Source organism: Periophthalmus magnuspinnatus, chromosome 7 (assembly GCF_009829125.3).
Source record: "Periophthalmus magnuspinnatus isolate fPerMag1 chromosome 7, fPerMag1.2.pri, whole genome shotgun sequence".
Taxonomy (NCBI): domain Eukaryota; kingdom Metazoa; phylum Chordata; class Actinopteri; order Gobiiformes; family Gobiidae; genus Periophthalmus; species Periophthalmus magnuspinnatus.
In genome coordinates this window covers 30331427-30346713 of record NC_047132.1, presented here as the reverse complement: position 1 = coordinate 30346713, position 15287 = coordinate 30331427, and the positions used below count along the sequence as shown (strand labels likewise).

The 15287-nt window shown below is 38.2% G+C and overlaps 2 protein-coding genes across 3 annotated transcripts; one reads left to right on the top strand and one right to left on the bottom strand.

Annotated features, from left to right (window-relative positions):
* Positions 1-136: 136 nt before the first annotated feature.
* On the bottom strand, positions 137-2279 carry taf10 (TAF10 RNA polymerase II, TATA box binding protein (TBP)-associated factor). Of its 2 annotated transcripts, none has more exons than XM_033969492.2 (5): positions 1869-2279; positions 1427-1584; positions 1183-1247; positions 540-654; positions 137-421 (listed from the first exon to the last, which is right to left on the bottom strand). In XM_033969492.2, exons 1-5 carry the CDS (start codon positions 1987-1989, stop codon positions 332-334), a joined length of 549 nt encoding a protein of 182 aa, XP_033825383.1. In that variant the 5' UTR covers positions 1990-2279; the 3' UTR covers positions 137-331. The 2 variants fall into 2 exon arrangements, with proteins under 2 accessions (XP_033825383.1, XP_055079131.1); XM_055223156.1 differs by having other exon boundaries at positions 1935-2273.
* A 248-nt stretch (positions 2280-2527) lies between these two features.
* Positions 2528-14193, top strand: zgc:154075 (uncharacterized protein LOC556929 homolog). Its single transcript, XM_033970248.2, is given in 14 exon segments — positions 2528-2667; positions 4673-4778; positions 4898-4982; positions 5060-5133; positions 5887-5946; positions 6592-6699; positions 7743-7799; positions 8384-8514; positions 9854-9908; positions 10159-10251; positions 11238-11372; positions 12342-12443; positions 12526-12687; positions 13724-14193. Coding segments are annotated over 14 exon segments (1317 nt in total). The 5' UTR covers positions 2528-2653; the 3' UTR covers positions 13859-14193.
* The last annotated feature ends 1094 nt before the right edge of the window (positions 14194-15287 follow it).

The following is a 15287-nucleotide window of genomic DNA, read 5'->3' as shown; positions in this document are numbered from 1 at the left end:
TTACCAACTTCGCTATACGTCGCAAACAGCAGATTACCAAAATATTGCAAATAGAAATACTTGATACCTTTAAGAAAATATAATGTGCAGTGATAAAATGTTTTCTGGACATTTTTAAATAAGGAGGACACACACATATTTTATAGAATTTATATTCACAATAAAACATAATGGTTTTACAGTTTCACATAATGAAGAAATGTTTGAAATCAGTTCAAAAGCACCAAAAAACAAAATGAAACGTTTAGCAAATTGAGTATACAGTCTCTATTGTGCGTGAGCAAAAGAACTAAAACTACCAAAAGCAAAATACAAAAAAACACAGGTGGTCCTATGTAAAATAATATGGTTTCTTGACGTTCACTCCATATTCAGAAAGAGCTGGTTGTAAGTCCTCCATTGTTAGAGTATACTTCTTATCCTAAAACAGAAAAATATTCAGAAAGTTTGTATTTCTTAAACTATAATAATGCTATAGGACATTTCATAAAAAAATTAAAACAATAACATTCTATGGAAATATGTATATAAGCAATAACCTTTGTCTTGCTTCTCGAGCTTCCTGAAGCCGTGCCTTTCATTTTACAATACTGCAGTGCGTCATTGGCAATATCGGAGATGAACTTTTGAGAAGCCAGAGAGATGAGGCGGATTCTGGGGGAAAGTAACAGATTAAAAAAAAAGACAAGTAGTAGTAGTTGGTTAACATGGTTCACACATGAGCCTGTGCGAGACAATGGTGTGGAGCCAAACCTTCAGCACAGATGGAATGTCAGGATGATTTGATTTTACATTTATATAGAAGTTAGTAGGATCATTGTGAATTTTAGAAGAGGCAGTTATTATGAACTCTTTAACTGCAAAACTAATACACTTCATCTATTTAGAGCTAAAGGGGCAGATTAAAATAAAATAATTATTAAAAAGTATCATAACACAGCAGGCTATATTGAAAACAAAATATATTTAATTACAGTATGTGTATGTGAAAGAACAGGGATTTTTTTTTTGAGAGAGAAAATAGCCAGTTGTATGCATAAGATCATTAATAAATACAACACTATTTTAACCATTTTGCGTGTGGCCTCAATAACCATACAAAAAAATGTAATCACACAATCACAAAAAGGAATTTCCTAAAGAGAGTTGTCAAGAGAGCATTAAAGCATTATGATTACTCACATTCTTGGATCAGACGCTTCAAAGCCAGCTCGGTTGAGGTAGTAACCTGTTACTGCATCAGGAATCTGAAATAATTAAAGATTAACATTAGGCTTTTGTGCAAATCTTCCAGTGTCTATCAAGAGTACATTTTGAATAACTTGCTATAAAAAGTGAAAACTAAAAAAGGGCCAATACTATGTCAGAACTCAGCATAACATTTGGACAGTTTAAAATAAGTAATAAAGTGAACTAGTTGACATACTGTGGGCGTGTAATCCTCCAGCTGCATCAGAAAATCTGCCAGAGGAGTGGTGGAAATGGCAGGTTTCACATCTCCATTTGTGATGCCCCCTGGAACATAAACTCCATTGGAGACAGACGTGTCCGCTGATGGAGTTGCCATTGCTGCTGAGGCTGAAGCTGAGAGACAAAATGCAGTTATTAAATAAACAATGCTTCTTAGATGATCATAACCAAGAAAGTGAATGGAAACTGATACTCTGGGAAAATGTGTTTAGTCATCAGTTAGGAAAAAACATGATCAAACTTAACTTCAAGCTGAAATTAATCAATACATGAATTAAATGTGACAATTGTAGCAACTTAAGACAGGAATTAAGGCCATATATCACCAAATAACAAAGAATGACAAAATAAAAAATGATAAATGGACAATGTTTTGGAATAGCATGACATAACTTTACCATTACTCGTGACTGGAGGGATGCTGTTATCATTAGCTGCTGCATTATCATTTGCGATGCAATTACTTGAAGTTGAAGAGGTCGTAGATGCCACCCCGGTTGTCACAGACTGGTTTTCCATCTTTTTTGCAAACTTGTTGTTTCTTTGCAGCCAAGCAGTCCGTGGGCAGTGGAGTTAGCCGATGAGCTAGCCTCAGCTAACAAGCAAACACAAAAGCGTCCTAGCAAAACACTTCCGGGGTGTTTAGCTCGTGCAGCAACAGTTCACAGGACCCAAAACTGCAAATGAAATCAATATTTGTAGATCAGATATAAATAGATCCTTCAGGCAGATGTTAACCACCATTTGAGATTAGATTTCTGGAGAGCACCAAACGAAAGCTCGACACTCACGCCCGGTGGAGCCACGGGCGTCACGTGACCTGCGTCAGCACGTAAACGTCAAACAAAACGTCAAAAATAAATAAATTTAAAAAATGAAGAAATAAATTTTAAAAAGCCAAATATGCGGATACACAATATTTAGACATTAAAAAAGAACGCGTGACAGTAATATAAAAATGGAACAACCCGTAGATTTAATATTCCTATATCCATGCACTTGCCGCTCTCTGCCACAGGGAGGCAGTGTCTATCTCCAGATCCCTACAGTCCAGAGGAAGTGGCTGTGTCTTGTTGTGTTGTGGAAGAAGAGACTGTTGTTTTACTTTATATTTCATCACTTTATGGCCACTCGGGAGCAAAGCGACCAGCTCAGAAGACTAACACGAGGATTGGCCTGATATATGGGACAAAACAGGTATTTATACACCAATACAACAGTTTTACAGGAATCAATACTGTTTTACATTGTATTTTCTACCCATGAACCACCTCGGGCTTGTGGGTAAAAAGTCATAAAGGACTGTCAATACTGCACTTTTTAGAAAGAGCTGCATATTGTTAAGTTCTAGTGTTGAATAGGTTCTGTTTACTTATATATATAGTTGTGTTGTCTGCATTTGTCAAACAAGCTCAAAGGTGTGTTTACCTTGAACAATACATTCTATAATCTTAGCCGGTCTTATCAAGATTTTCCTCTGTATAATTTGGGTGACTTACAGCCTGTCTCTAGGCCTATCCAGGGCATTTCTTACTGATGTGTGAACTATTCATACTGAGCAAAATATATAACAATACAGCTATGTTTTCTGTGTCAATTAATAGTTCTTAAGACACACAAAATGTTTATTTATACCTGTGGTGGAAGAAATGCTCAGTTTTGTTACCTAAATAAAAGTACAGATACTGGAGCAAAAATACAATGCCTGGCCAAAAAAAGAAAAGTCTCCACCTGGATTTAACTAAGCAAATATGTTGGTGTTGCTGCAGTTGGTCCGGTCCAGGTTCAGCAGAATGAGGTCAGCTGACACCTGAATATACTGAATGACCAGGTTATTCCATCAGCGGATTTTTTCTTCCCTGATGACACGGGCATATTCCAAGATGACAATGCCACGATTCATCAGGCTCAAATTGTGACAGAGTGGATCAGGAGCGTGAGACATCATTTTCACACATGGATCGTCCACCACAGAGTCCAGACCTTAACCCCATTGAGAATCTTTGGGATGAGCTGGAGAAGCTTTGAGCAGCGTCAGACTCGACCATCATCAATGCAACATCTGAGTGGAAAATTAATGCAACACTGGATGGAAATAAATCTTGTGACGTTGCAGAAGCGAAATCGAAACAATGCCACAGCGAATGTGTGACGTAATCAAAGCTAAAGGTGGAAAATTAAATATTAGAGTGTGTGACCTTTTTTTTTTTTTTTGGTGGCGACTTTTTTTTTTTTTTTTTTTGTGGCTGGGCAACTATGTTTTCTGTGTCAATTAATAGTTCTTAAGACACACAATATGTTTATTTATACCAGTGGTAGAAGAAGTGCTCAATTTTGTTAAGTAAAAGTACAGATACTGGAGCAAAAATATACTTAAGTGAAAGTAAAAGTATGACATGAAAAAATCTACTTAAGTAAAAGCATTAAAATACTTTTTTAAAAATGTACTTAAAGAGTAAAAAGTAAAAGTATTTCACACAGATTCTGTGATCTATTTTTATGATGATTTTAATAACGATTTGTGCTGAATTTTGTTCAGCAGAAACAATTGAATTGGTAGTTTTTTTCCAGCTGTTTTTATTTGCATATTTTTATTTGCTCAAACTCACAGCAAGAAGGTTTGGTTCGATCCCCGGGTCGCCCAGGCCTTTCTGTGTGGAGTTTTTCATGTTTCTCCCCGTGTCTGGATGGGTTTCCTCCGGGTACTCCGGTTTCCCCCATCAACCAAAACATGAACGCCCTTCGAGACAACTGTTGTTGTGATTTTGGGCGTTACAAAAATAAAATGAATTGAATGAATTGAAACTTCGAATATGTAAAAAAAATAAACCTTTTGCGTTTACAGCAGGTCTAACACAAAAAAAAAACAAAAAACTTTTACTTTTCAAAAATGTGGTGAAGTAGAAAGTACAGATACTGCTCTCAAATGTAGTGAAATAAAAGCAAAAAAGTACCTACTTTAAAATGTACTTAAATAAAGTACAGATACCTAAAATGTTTACTTAATACGGTACTTTACTATTTTTACTTCGTTACGTTCCTCCACTGATTAACACTCATTATAGCCTGATTATCATTGTACACACCTTGTATTTGATTAAACAATAATGTAACTTTGCATAAGCCTTTGCTCCTATTTTTGGGGCCAGAAATCTCAATAATCAACAAGAAGAAATAATTAACTTTCAATGATTTTTCCAAGTTCACAGGGCTCCAGCATGACCCAGGTCAGTGTTATTGTGGTGGGGGCTGGTTCCCGAGGTGACAACTACTCCAACTTTGCTACTATTCACCCTGATCGCACAAAGGTTTGTCTGTCCAATAAAACACCACTGAAATTAAAACATTTGTAATATTATGGTCATATTTAAACTTCAAAATTGAATAATCACACAATGATATTTGATTTATTTATTTTTTGTCTTAGGTTGTGGGGGTAGCAGACCCAAGAAAGTTTGCCCGCACAAAACTTCAACAAAAACACAACATTAAAAGCGAAAATGTGTTTGAAGGTGGGTTTCAATAAACAAATACGCATCTAATAAACCGAGATTTTAGAGTTTTACATATGCCCGTGTCTTTGAAATAGATTGGGAAAGTATGGCTGCAAGGGAGAAGTTTGCAGATGCTGCTTTGATTTGCACTCCTGACCGACTTCACAAGGTAATGTCATTCAAAACAGACAGTAAACCACCATGAATTTAGTGTAGGTCTGTCACGATAATCAAGTTTGAAGTGCAATATATACCTGAAGAAAATATAGACGATACTGAAACTAATTTATGCCACTGACACAATCACCCCAAAGTAGAATTATCCCCAAAAAACTAATTTAAATGTACAATATCGTTAAAAAGCACAACGGCAATAAATAAACAGCAGAATAAAACACTTTGGTAGTTAGTTTGCATCTATACTGAGTCACACAAGTTATTAATTCAACCCTCCACAGCTCAAATCTAATCGTAGAACAGGAAAATAACAAAAAGTTCCTGACTAGTACAAAGATAAAGTCCCCACGATTTAATATTGACCCTTAAAAAATGATTGTTCCATCAAAACACAGGGGTCTCCAACTTTTTTCCTATCGTAAGCTACGTTTTACAAAACAGAATTGTCCGAGAGCGACTCATTTTAAAGTTTGCAAGAAACTGACAATATATAAGAGCCACGGCAAGCCTTAGATGGGATACAGTTAGATGCCTATAAAGTATAAACCATTATCTATTTATTTGTGCAGAAAGTCAGGCGTCAAAATGATACAGTTTTAGTTATTCCGCACACTACGTATAGTTTAGAAATCAACTGGAGAGCGACAGGTTGGAGACTCTGATCTAATATATATTGAACGATAAGTTGATACAGTAATTATCGTGACAGGCCTTGTGTTTACTACTTGTACTGCACTTCTTTTAGGATCCTGCAGTGGCCTTTGCAAAGAAGGGTTACCATATTCTACTGGAAAAACCAATGGCTGTGAGTTTTATTTTCTTTAAAGGGCCCGTATTAGATTGTTTTCTGTTATAATGTTGTTTCCTCATCACAAACAGACCTGGAGTTGTGCTTTTTTGTTTCATACGCACAAACAAACCTGCATATTTAGGCTGAGTTTTTCTTCTCTCACACTGAAAACGCTCTGTTCCACCTTGTGATGTCATCGTGTGGTGATACAGGAAGTGCTCCGCTGTGTTTTTAAACTCCACACACCTTCACTAGAATCATTTGGACGATTTCAGCTCCGGAATTGCCAAAACTCTACTGAACTGAAGGTAAAAGGAGGAGCTGTTAATATGAAAACTACCACTTCATGACGTCACAAGGTGGAACAGAGCGTTTTCAGTTTGAGAGAATAAAAACTCAGCCTAAATATGCAGGTTTGTTTGTGCGTTAAACATGTGTTAATGAAAATAAAAAAGCACAACTCCAGGTCTGTTTGTGATGAGGAAACAACATGTAGATGTACAGATGTAGAAAAAACTCATAATAATGTCTTTTTTGATGAGATAACAACATTCTAACATGGTTTAAAGCTCACGAGAGTCAATTTTGCGTAATATAGGCCCTTTTATTTGAAGAAAGATTCAATGTGATGCTGCTTTTTAAACTAAACCAAACCTTTAGACGACTCCTGAAGACTGCACAGCGATCGTGGAGGCTGTCACTAAGAGCGGAGTGATGCTGTCTGTGGGCCACGTTCTGCGCTATGACCCCAGCATCCACAAGATCAAGGTTTCATCCATTACACTGTCTGTTTAAAGGCACGCTATGTAACTTTTCTGTCCGTTTGCCTCATAGTCTGTACAAAGAAGTGGATTAAGTGAGCGTGACGTCACCCACAGTGTCCAGCTCCAGTCAAATGAAGCTCATCGAGGCTAAAGCAGTTATAGCGGCGAATTTAGAGCCGTGTTTCATGTTTGGAAATCCAACCGCGAGTATCATAGCAACCAAAGAGCCAATCTGGACTGAGGCTGTTGACGTTAACTCCCCTTTCCATCCGTACTAGTGATTTGGCAGGGGATGTTCGCTTGGTAACGCTGTCAATCAAACGTGGAGCGACCCCGGGGAAAGAAGGTGCCTGATTTGTCTGTTTTTAATGTTCATATCTTGATTTACAGACAAAATAGTGAAATAAAAACACCCGTATCATGTAGAGCGGGTTAAAACCAACATTTAAGGTCAGAATGAGGAGTCCGACGGCTGCAGTTACAGAGAGAGGGGTGACGGGTTTTCAATAGAAAGTCCATTTTAGCCAAGAGTCGATGGAGCCGTAAGCGCGCCCATGCTAACTTCCTATTTGGAACACGGCGGCTAGCACGTTAGCTTTGTCCGTTTATGCATACAGTCAATGGTTTGTCTCCATATTTACCTTGCATTTACTCAACTGCAGGTGTTTTTAAATTGCTGAAATACCTTGAAAAAACACGCATTCTTACCATGAGCAGGGTCGCCTCTCCATAGATCTGACCAGTTTCTTGGCCTTAAAGTGCTACCTGCTTGTCTCCATGGAAATATAAGACTTAAATCTGTGTAATCGCTCAGTCGTCCAGGTATGATCCATAGCAAAAGTTGGAAAATCCAGTTGAAAGAGTTGAGTGACGACGTTTAACCGCTCATCCACATCAAGAGTTAAAAGCCATACTGTGGGACATTTTAAGCAAACGGAAACAAGCAGCTTACAGACTCCACCAGAAAAGTTGCATGTGAACCTTTTAAACATGAAGGCTGGTATTTTATATAAGTAACTAAATACTTATACTGTCATATTTCTTTAGGAGCTCATTGAGGAAGGAGCCATTGGGGATGTGGTCCATATTCAGCACCTGGAACCGGTAAACAAGTTTAATTTAATTTAATAATGTACAAGTATCCGTTGACCTACTCTGATATGCAAATACAAGTACAGATATTTACCCATGTACACACGTGGATAAAATTGTTGGTATCCTTCGGTTAATGAAAGAAAAACTCACAATAGTCACAGAACCATAACTTGAATCTGACAAAAGTAATAATAAATAAAAATCAAAAGAATTAGGGTTAGGGTTAGGATTGACCCATGGGTTTTATCATTAGTCTGTAACATCTCCAAAGCTCAAAATGCTCTGTTCCACCTTGTGATGTCATGAAGTGGTAGTTTTCAAGTTACCAGCTACTTTTTACCTTTAGTTCAACAGAGATTGGCATTTCCAGAGGCTGAAATCATCCAAATGATTCTAGTGAAGGTGTGCGGAGTTTAAAAACACAGTGGAGCACTTCCTGTATCACCACACGATGACATCACAAGGTGGAACAGAGTGTTTCAGTTTGAGCGAATATGGGTCCTTTTAACATTGGAGAACTTTAGGAGCGAGACTGTAGCATACGTTAGACTTGTTGTCATAAACACAGATTTAACCCAGATATTTTGTTGTAGGTTGGCTTTTATCACTTTGCACATTCGTTTGTTCGTGGAAACTGGAGAAATGAGGCTGAAAGCTCATTCGCACTTATGGCCAAATCGTGTCACGACATCGACCTCATACATCACTGGGCCGGGACACGGAGGTAACACAAAGACGTTCAAAAGTAACCCAGACGTTTGACTCAGTGAAGCAACAAACAGACACAAAAGAGCAGCTGAGTGACTAAAGACGGTGATGTTAATGAATAAAACATACTGTATATATAATCTAATAATATGTCAAAACATGGCACAATAATGTGATATATGCCTAAAATGTCCCTGATCTTTCTTTTTTAGAGAAAATGTTTGCTAACCGTGACTTTCAGGGCGATAGAAATGTAACAAAAAAATCAAATCAGAATATAACGTCTTTTGAAGGGTGAAGAGTGCTCAAAATGGCGCCTATAAACAAAAAACTGAAATCCTGGAAATGTTCAGATACAGCCAGAGTTTTCAGTTTCACAGAGAGAGTGAACCTAAACCCGAGTCAGTCGCCATCGTAACTCGCCCTGAACTTAACCTGGTCCAGAGCAGGTTTTATTCCTCTAACACTGAGTTTGACCAGAGGCTGATCCTGAAGGAGAGCTCTGATTGGTCAGTCTCTGCTCTTGAAGGAGAGATCTGATTGGTCAGTCTCTGCTCTTGAAGGAGAGCTCTGATTGGTCAGTCGCTGCTCCTGAAGGAGAGCTTTGATTGGTCAGTCTCTGCTCCTGAAGGAGAGCTCTGATTGGTCAGTCTCTGCTCCTGAAGGAGAGCTCTGATTGGTCAGTGACAGATGAACCAGATGCACTTAATAAGGTTTGATGAGAGTTTAATAATTTGACTAATCTCTAAAGCCTGATCTTTCATCCTCTTCTGCACTAAACTGTTGGGAAGTGCAGATCATTAGATTCATGGATCACACATTATTCAGTTTAATTCATGTGCACTTTTGAAATAATTAATGTCGGATACCTTTAAAAACTCAGTGAGCTGCATAGCTCTCAACATCTTAAATTAGTTAGAAATTGTATTAGCAAATTTAATTTAAAATTTGAAATCAAATATTAAAATTGTCATTTTAAACTTTTATGTTTTTTATGTCTTCATACTAAAGTAGTATAAATTGATAAATATGAAAGAAATGTGAAGGTACACGTTTAAACTGTCCAAAGCATGTTCCATAGTCACATGACCTCCAGTTCCTCTAAGATTAAAGCCTCCTCTGGTTTACTGTTGCCATGGTGATTGCTCTTGTGTCCTCAGCAAAACTTTGACTTTACTCTCTGAGTTTTCTAACTCTGCTCCAAACCTGCTCCATGAAACAGAAAACTCTGGAGTGGTTTGTCTCAGGGGAGATTAACCCTGAGCTAAGTCTTAAACCTCAGGTTTACTGAACCTCTTTGTGAAACAGAGCCATAGTCACAGATGAAATATTAACTCTGGTGTTTGCTCCCCCAGGTGTGTCAAGGTGTCGTCATTTGGAGCTGTTAGTCATTTCAAGAAGGCAGACAAGGTGAGCCATTTCACTACATTCACTCCAAGTTTAAATGTGTGGTATGTCTCATTTAGAGCTCCACATGAGCAATCCACCAGTACAATTCAATACAGCAGTGCACGACTACATCATTTTGACTTTCATTTGGTTCTGCTTTTCTATTCCCCCTTTTCTTGTATTCTTAGCTGCTATAATGATGATATTTCAAACATTACATATTTTATTCCTGGTAAAACTAAGCCCCTAAAATGTGACCTCCTTTTCTCAGCCAGCAGGTGCCGGAGACCGCTGCCTTGACTGTCCCATAGAGCGAGACTGTCCATATTCTGCATCTAAAATCTATCTGGACAGAGTAAAACAGGTTCAGTACATTTTATATAATCAACTTTATATTAACTTTTTCCCTAAACCCTTTACAATGCAACCAGGAAAGACAAACGAGTCAGAAGAAATGGATGGTTAACCATATATGTTTAACCACTTCGACTCTGGCCAACAGATACAAAAAAGAGAGAGACTATTGGCTTTTTAGTGCAGGAAGAAAGAGGAAAGAGGAGATAAAGGGCACCTGAATCAGTTGAGATGTGAGTGGTTTAGTGCAACAATGGCTCACTCTGAATGCACACTATGAATGATTGATGTTTTAAACCAGTGTTTTGTAGATGGTAAAAAGCTGCAGATGTGGCTGTTAAAGTTGAAGTCTGAGTTCATTATTACCTCTAGATTTCTGGCCTGATTTGAAGGTTTTAGAGAGAGAGAGAGAGATTAGAGGTGACTCCTGACTGTCTTCCTCATTAAATATTTACTTAATTACACGTAGAGATGCACCGATACGATACTGGCACCAGATATCGGCGCAGATATTGACATTTTTGATGGATTGTTTCAGCCCATTTCCCATTTTGTTCTGCAAATTTGTTTAATAAGACGATTTACTGGCTTATGTTCATCCCAAACATTGAACTTGTATTTTTTTTAAGCTGTTCTGTAGTTACTTTAAATGACAAAAGTTACAAAACACATTTGGTTTGTGTTTTAAAGGATATTTTCAGTCTCTGGCCTGGCATCAGTTGATATTAGGGATCAGCGGAAACTTAAAGACAAACTATTGACACCAGTATTAGGGAAAAAAGCTGGATCAGTGCATAGGCTTTTCATGATAACACATATTGAACATTTTGAAATATTGCGGAAGTAAATATAGACGATAAACGATAAATTAAGACCAAACATTAAAGCAGAATTATCCTCCAAAAAGTATCCTAAATCTTCAACATAACTGAACTCAACACTCATGACTGTCCGTGCATCCCTAATAACATAAATCACTGTGTGTTTTGTGTGTAGGGTCACACTGGCTGGCCTGTGTCAGTTATTTGCCCAAACTCGTATCCCGACATCGAGTCTGTGACAGAGGCTCTGAGGAGCGGACCGTACGGGCGCTGTGTTTACGAATGTGACAACGATGTGTGCAGTAACCAGGTATTATTCTGTTATTACATCATTATGAATAATTTAGGGCTACTTTTCTAGAAAATTTATTTGATTTGCTGATTTTTTTTTGTCCTGTTTTTTGGTAATATCTCTATAATTACTGGGCTTATCCCATAGACTGGATAAAGAAGTGGACTAAGTGAGTGTGACGTCGCCCGTAGCGTTCGGCTCCAGTCAAATGAAGCTAATCGAGGCTAGCCGTTTGTGAGGCAAATTTGTAGCCGAGTGTCATAGCAACCACAGAGCCAATCCAGAGCAAGGCTGTTGAAGGTAACTCTGGTTTAGTAAAGACCAGGCGCTTAGCAACACTGTCAATCAAACCCGTTGCTAACGTTAGCAGGAGCGACCTCTGGGAAAGAAGGCACCTAATTTGTCTGTTATTAATGATCGTTTCTTGATTTACTGACAAAATAGCGAAATAAAAACATCAGGATTATGACGTCGAGTGGGTTAATACGAACTTTTTAAGACCAAAAGTGCAAAAAAGTAAATTGGAGCCGGAAGCGCGCACATGATCACTTTCTATTTGGAACATGGCGGCTAGCAGGTTAGCTACGTCCATTTATATAAACAGTCTATGGCCTGTCCACATGAGACAAAACTAGTGGCATTGTCATCATCTTCTTTGTCGCCATAAAGAACCTTCAGAAAGTGGGTTGCATTAGACCCAAGACATGAGAGTTGAATTGAACTAAACTGAACTGAATGTTTAGAGTTTATGCTCAAGTTTATTTCTATAGCACATTTAAAACAACTTCTGCTGACCAAAGTGGTTCACATAAAAACACAATAACACGATACATAGGAAAAGAACAAAAAAACATCTAGATTTCCTGTGTAGCTAGTGTTAAATGCCAGGGAGAAGAAGTGGGTTTTCAGTCTAGTCTTAAACTGCGTTAAAGACTGATCTGACAGGAAGTAAATTATGTTGCCTTGTTTTGTTTTTTTTATTTCCAGGTTGTGAACATGGAGTTTGAAGGCGGAGTGACAGCAGCTTTTTCCATGGTGGCTTTTACAGAGAAGCTTTGCCAAAGACAGACGACCATCTACGGCACCAAGGTTCAGCTTAATTTTCCATTAAGTCTAATTTCATCACCAAATCCCTTTAGTTTAACTCTTGTAATGTGTGTCTGTGTCAAAGGGAGAACTCTCTTATGACGCTAATGGAGTGTGAGTGTTTGACTTCCTGACCCAGAAATCAACAAAACACAACCCACACAACGACGCTCCGAAGCACTTTGGGATGAACGGACACGGAGGAGCGGACTACCACCTCATGAACGCATTCATCTCTGCTGTAGCTGTGAGTAATATTGATTACTTAATTGATGTTTTGCTGGTTTGTAACACAGCATCTTAAAGTTAGGCCAGTCATAGTAAGAGAAAAAGACAAATCTGTCAACTGGGCAAAAAGTTGAAGTAGTGGAGATGTTTCGCTGCTCGTCCAAGACACTTCTTCAGTTCTGGTCAGATCACTGCTGGACACTCGCTTGTATCTGTCTGAAGGGAGGAGCTAACTACACTGAAACTAACGCACCTATTGCTTACAGTTTGACGATATTATAGTGTACTGTGGTATTGACAAAGCCTGATGTGGCACCTTCAGTATCGTCTGTTAGGGGGGAAAAAATCCCCTCTGGAATCTGCAAAGTTTTATATTCAACACAGACAATAAATTACTCCTTTAAATACAGGGGCTAACTACACTGAAACTGTAAACAGCTATTGTCTCCAGTTTCAGCTGAGACGAACCTATTCAGCCCTTAACGATCCTGCTATTGTTCTCATTGTTCTGGGTCTGAGGATGGAGTTCTAGATGGAGTTAGATTTAAAAGGCAGTGGCCACCAGCAGTAATCTGACCAGAACTGAAGAAGCGACTTGGATGAGCAGCGAAACGTCTTCACTCCTACAAGATTTGTCCAGTTGACAGATTTAACTTCATTGTTTGCTATGAATCAGACCTGGACGACTGAGGGTTTACACAGACATTATCTTGACCTAGTTAATGTTCTACTTAAACCAGCATTTCAGATCAGATGATGATTTAGACAATAATTGAAATTTACAATACAAGAATTTCATCATAGCTACTTCCCTGAGCTAAAGTTCATAATACTTAACAACATAAAAACGATAAACGTGCTTTTTAAAATCAGAATTAACTCTACTCTTAATTAGCAAATACAAAAAATATCTTCTTTTTGAGAGAAAAGGCCGCAACTGTGGATCATTTCTCTTCAGTTGCTTTAGTTCTACCCCAGTCCTTAAAAGCAGTAGTAACTTATTGGTGCGATTAAAGCGATTCAAATTACCCATAATGCCATTTGTGTGTTTGCAGAACAACGATCCGTCCTTTATCCGCTCCGGTCCAGAGGAGACGCTGCACAGTCATCTGCTGGTGTTTGAAGCTGAGCGATCCAGGGTCCAGGGAAGAGTGGTCTACTGTGGTGAAAACGACGGGAAAGAAAGTTAATATTTGCATTTTAAAGGGGCACTATGTAACTTTTCTGTGGTTCGTTATAATCTGGACACTATGGAGATGTTATTGCTATAGCTTTTTGCTTATTTAGTTACAAGTTAATGCAAAGAAAAGCATGTGATCAGCTGTGCAATAGACAAAATTATTAAGTATCAGCTTTATTTTTTTACAATTATTCTATGTTTTTTGTCTGTAAAACCCCTCACCACACACTTTATACACTTTTCTCACACACGCATAAACATTTTCTCACATTTCTCTCATTTAAACACTCTCAAAGTTCAAACCTTCGTAGGCGCCTTTGAACGTTTCATCGACATTGTGGGTTTTGTCGGGGAGAAAACAAATCGCAAACGTACAGCACTTCAGAGTCACACTGCGATCTAACGTTTATGTAAATTTGTCTGAACACATTCTGTACTGGACAGGAGACACGGCACAGAGGAGACTGATGGACAATGGTCTACAGTCCAACAGCCAATCAGGACACAGAACACAATGCACGTTCGTAAAAAAGCTGTCAAAATTGCACTAAAAAATCTGCGAAACGGCGAGAACGCGAAAGGTGAACTGCGAAATAACGAGGGACAACTGTAAAGCCATTCTCTATGACATTCTTGCTAAAGTAATAACACCTCTATGGAGCCAAACCCTCACTAGAAGCGTTACATAAATGACGTACATCAACTTCACAGAACAGTATTTAAAACTCACTGCAGCTACAGAAACTGACTCCACTGAATTCTTTAAAATCCTGGCTTAAGCAGAGTGTAGCGGCTTCCCTTATCACACCTTCAAGCTGCACCTTTTTCTATCTCCTACAGAGAGTTTAACTGAAATGTGCAGATTTGTTATTCTACAGCTGGTTCTTTTGCATATTTTAGACATTTTACTTCTTTCTGTGTAGACTTTGCACACATTACTGGGCGACAGGTGCGTCCGAGGAGAAGCACTTGATCTGAAAACTCCCGCACACCGTCTCACTCTTGGTTCACTTTTATTTACACAACGCGGAGGAAGGTCAGAGGGACCGAAACGTTGAGCGATTAAAAGTAAAACAAGAGTGAGACGGTGTGCTGGAGTTTTCTTAACCTTTCAGACATTTTACTTCTGAAATTGTAATGAATAATTTACGGTGTCTGTCCTGGTGCCTCTCGAAAAAAGACGATTTCTCTCTAGGGATTTCCTGGTATAAAAAGCTTTAAACAAATACAAAATGAACGTAGTGCCCCTTTAAGAGCTTCTAACACTAATCTCAATGACCAAAACAATCAAAGACGAATGTGGGACTTTAAAATTACTCAGGGATTTTAAAATTGCATAATTTAATGTCACTTTAAAAAAATGATATGTAAATCAGTTTATTGTTGTTGTTTTTTTGGAATATCTGTATTGTAAACGGAAAATACCCCTATCAAAATAT

What these genes read in the sequence shown, in the direction of transcription:
- taf10 (XM_033969492.2), bottom strand. Translation starts at nt 1,989, where the DNA reads ATGGAAAACCAGTCTGTGACAACCGGGGTGGCATCTACGACCTCTTCA. An exon ending in CCCTCCAGTCACGAGTAATG is followed by an intron (nt 1,585 to 1,868) that starts GTAAAGTTATGT and finishes TTTGTCTCTCAG; the next exon opens with CTTCAGCCTCAGCAGCAATG. An exon ending in GCTCGAGAAGCAAGACAAAG is followed by an intron (nt 422 to 539) that starts GTTATTGCTTAT and finishes TTTCTGTTTTAG; the next exon opens with GATAAGAAGTATACTCTAAC.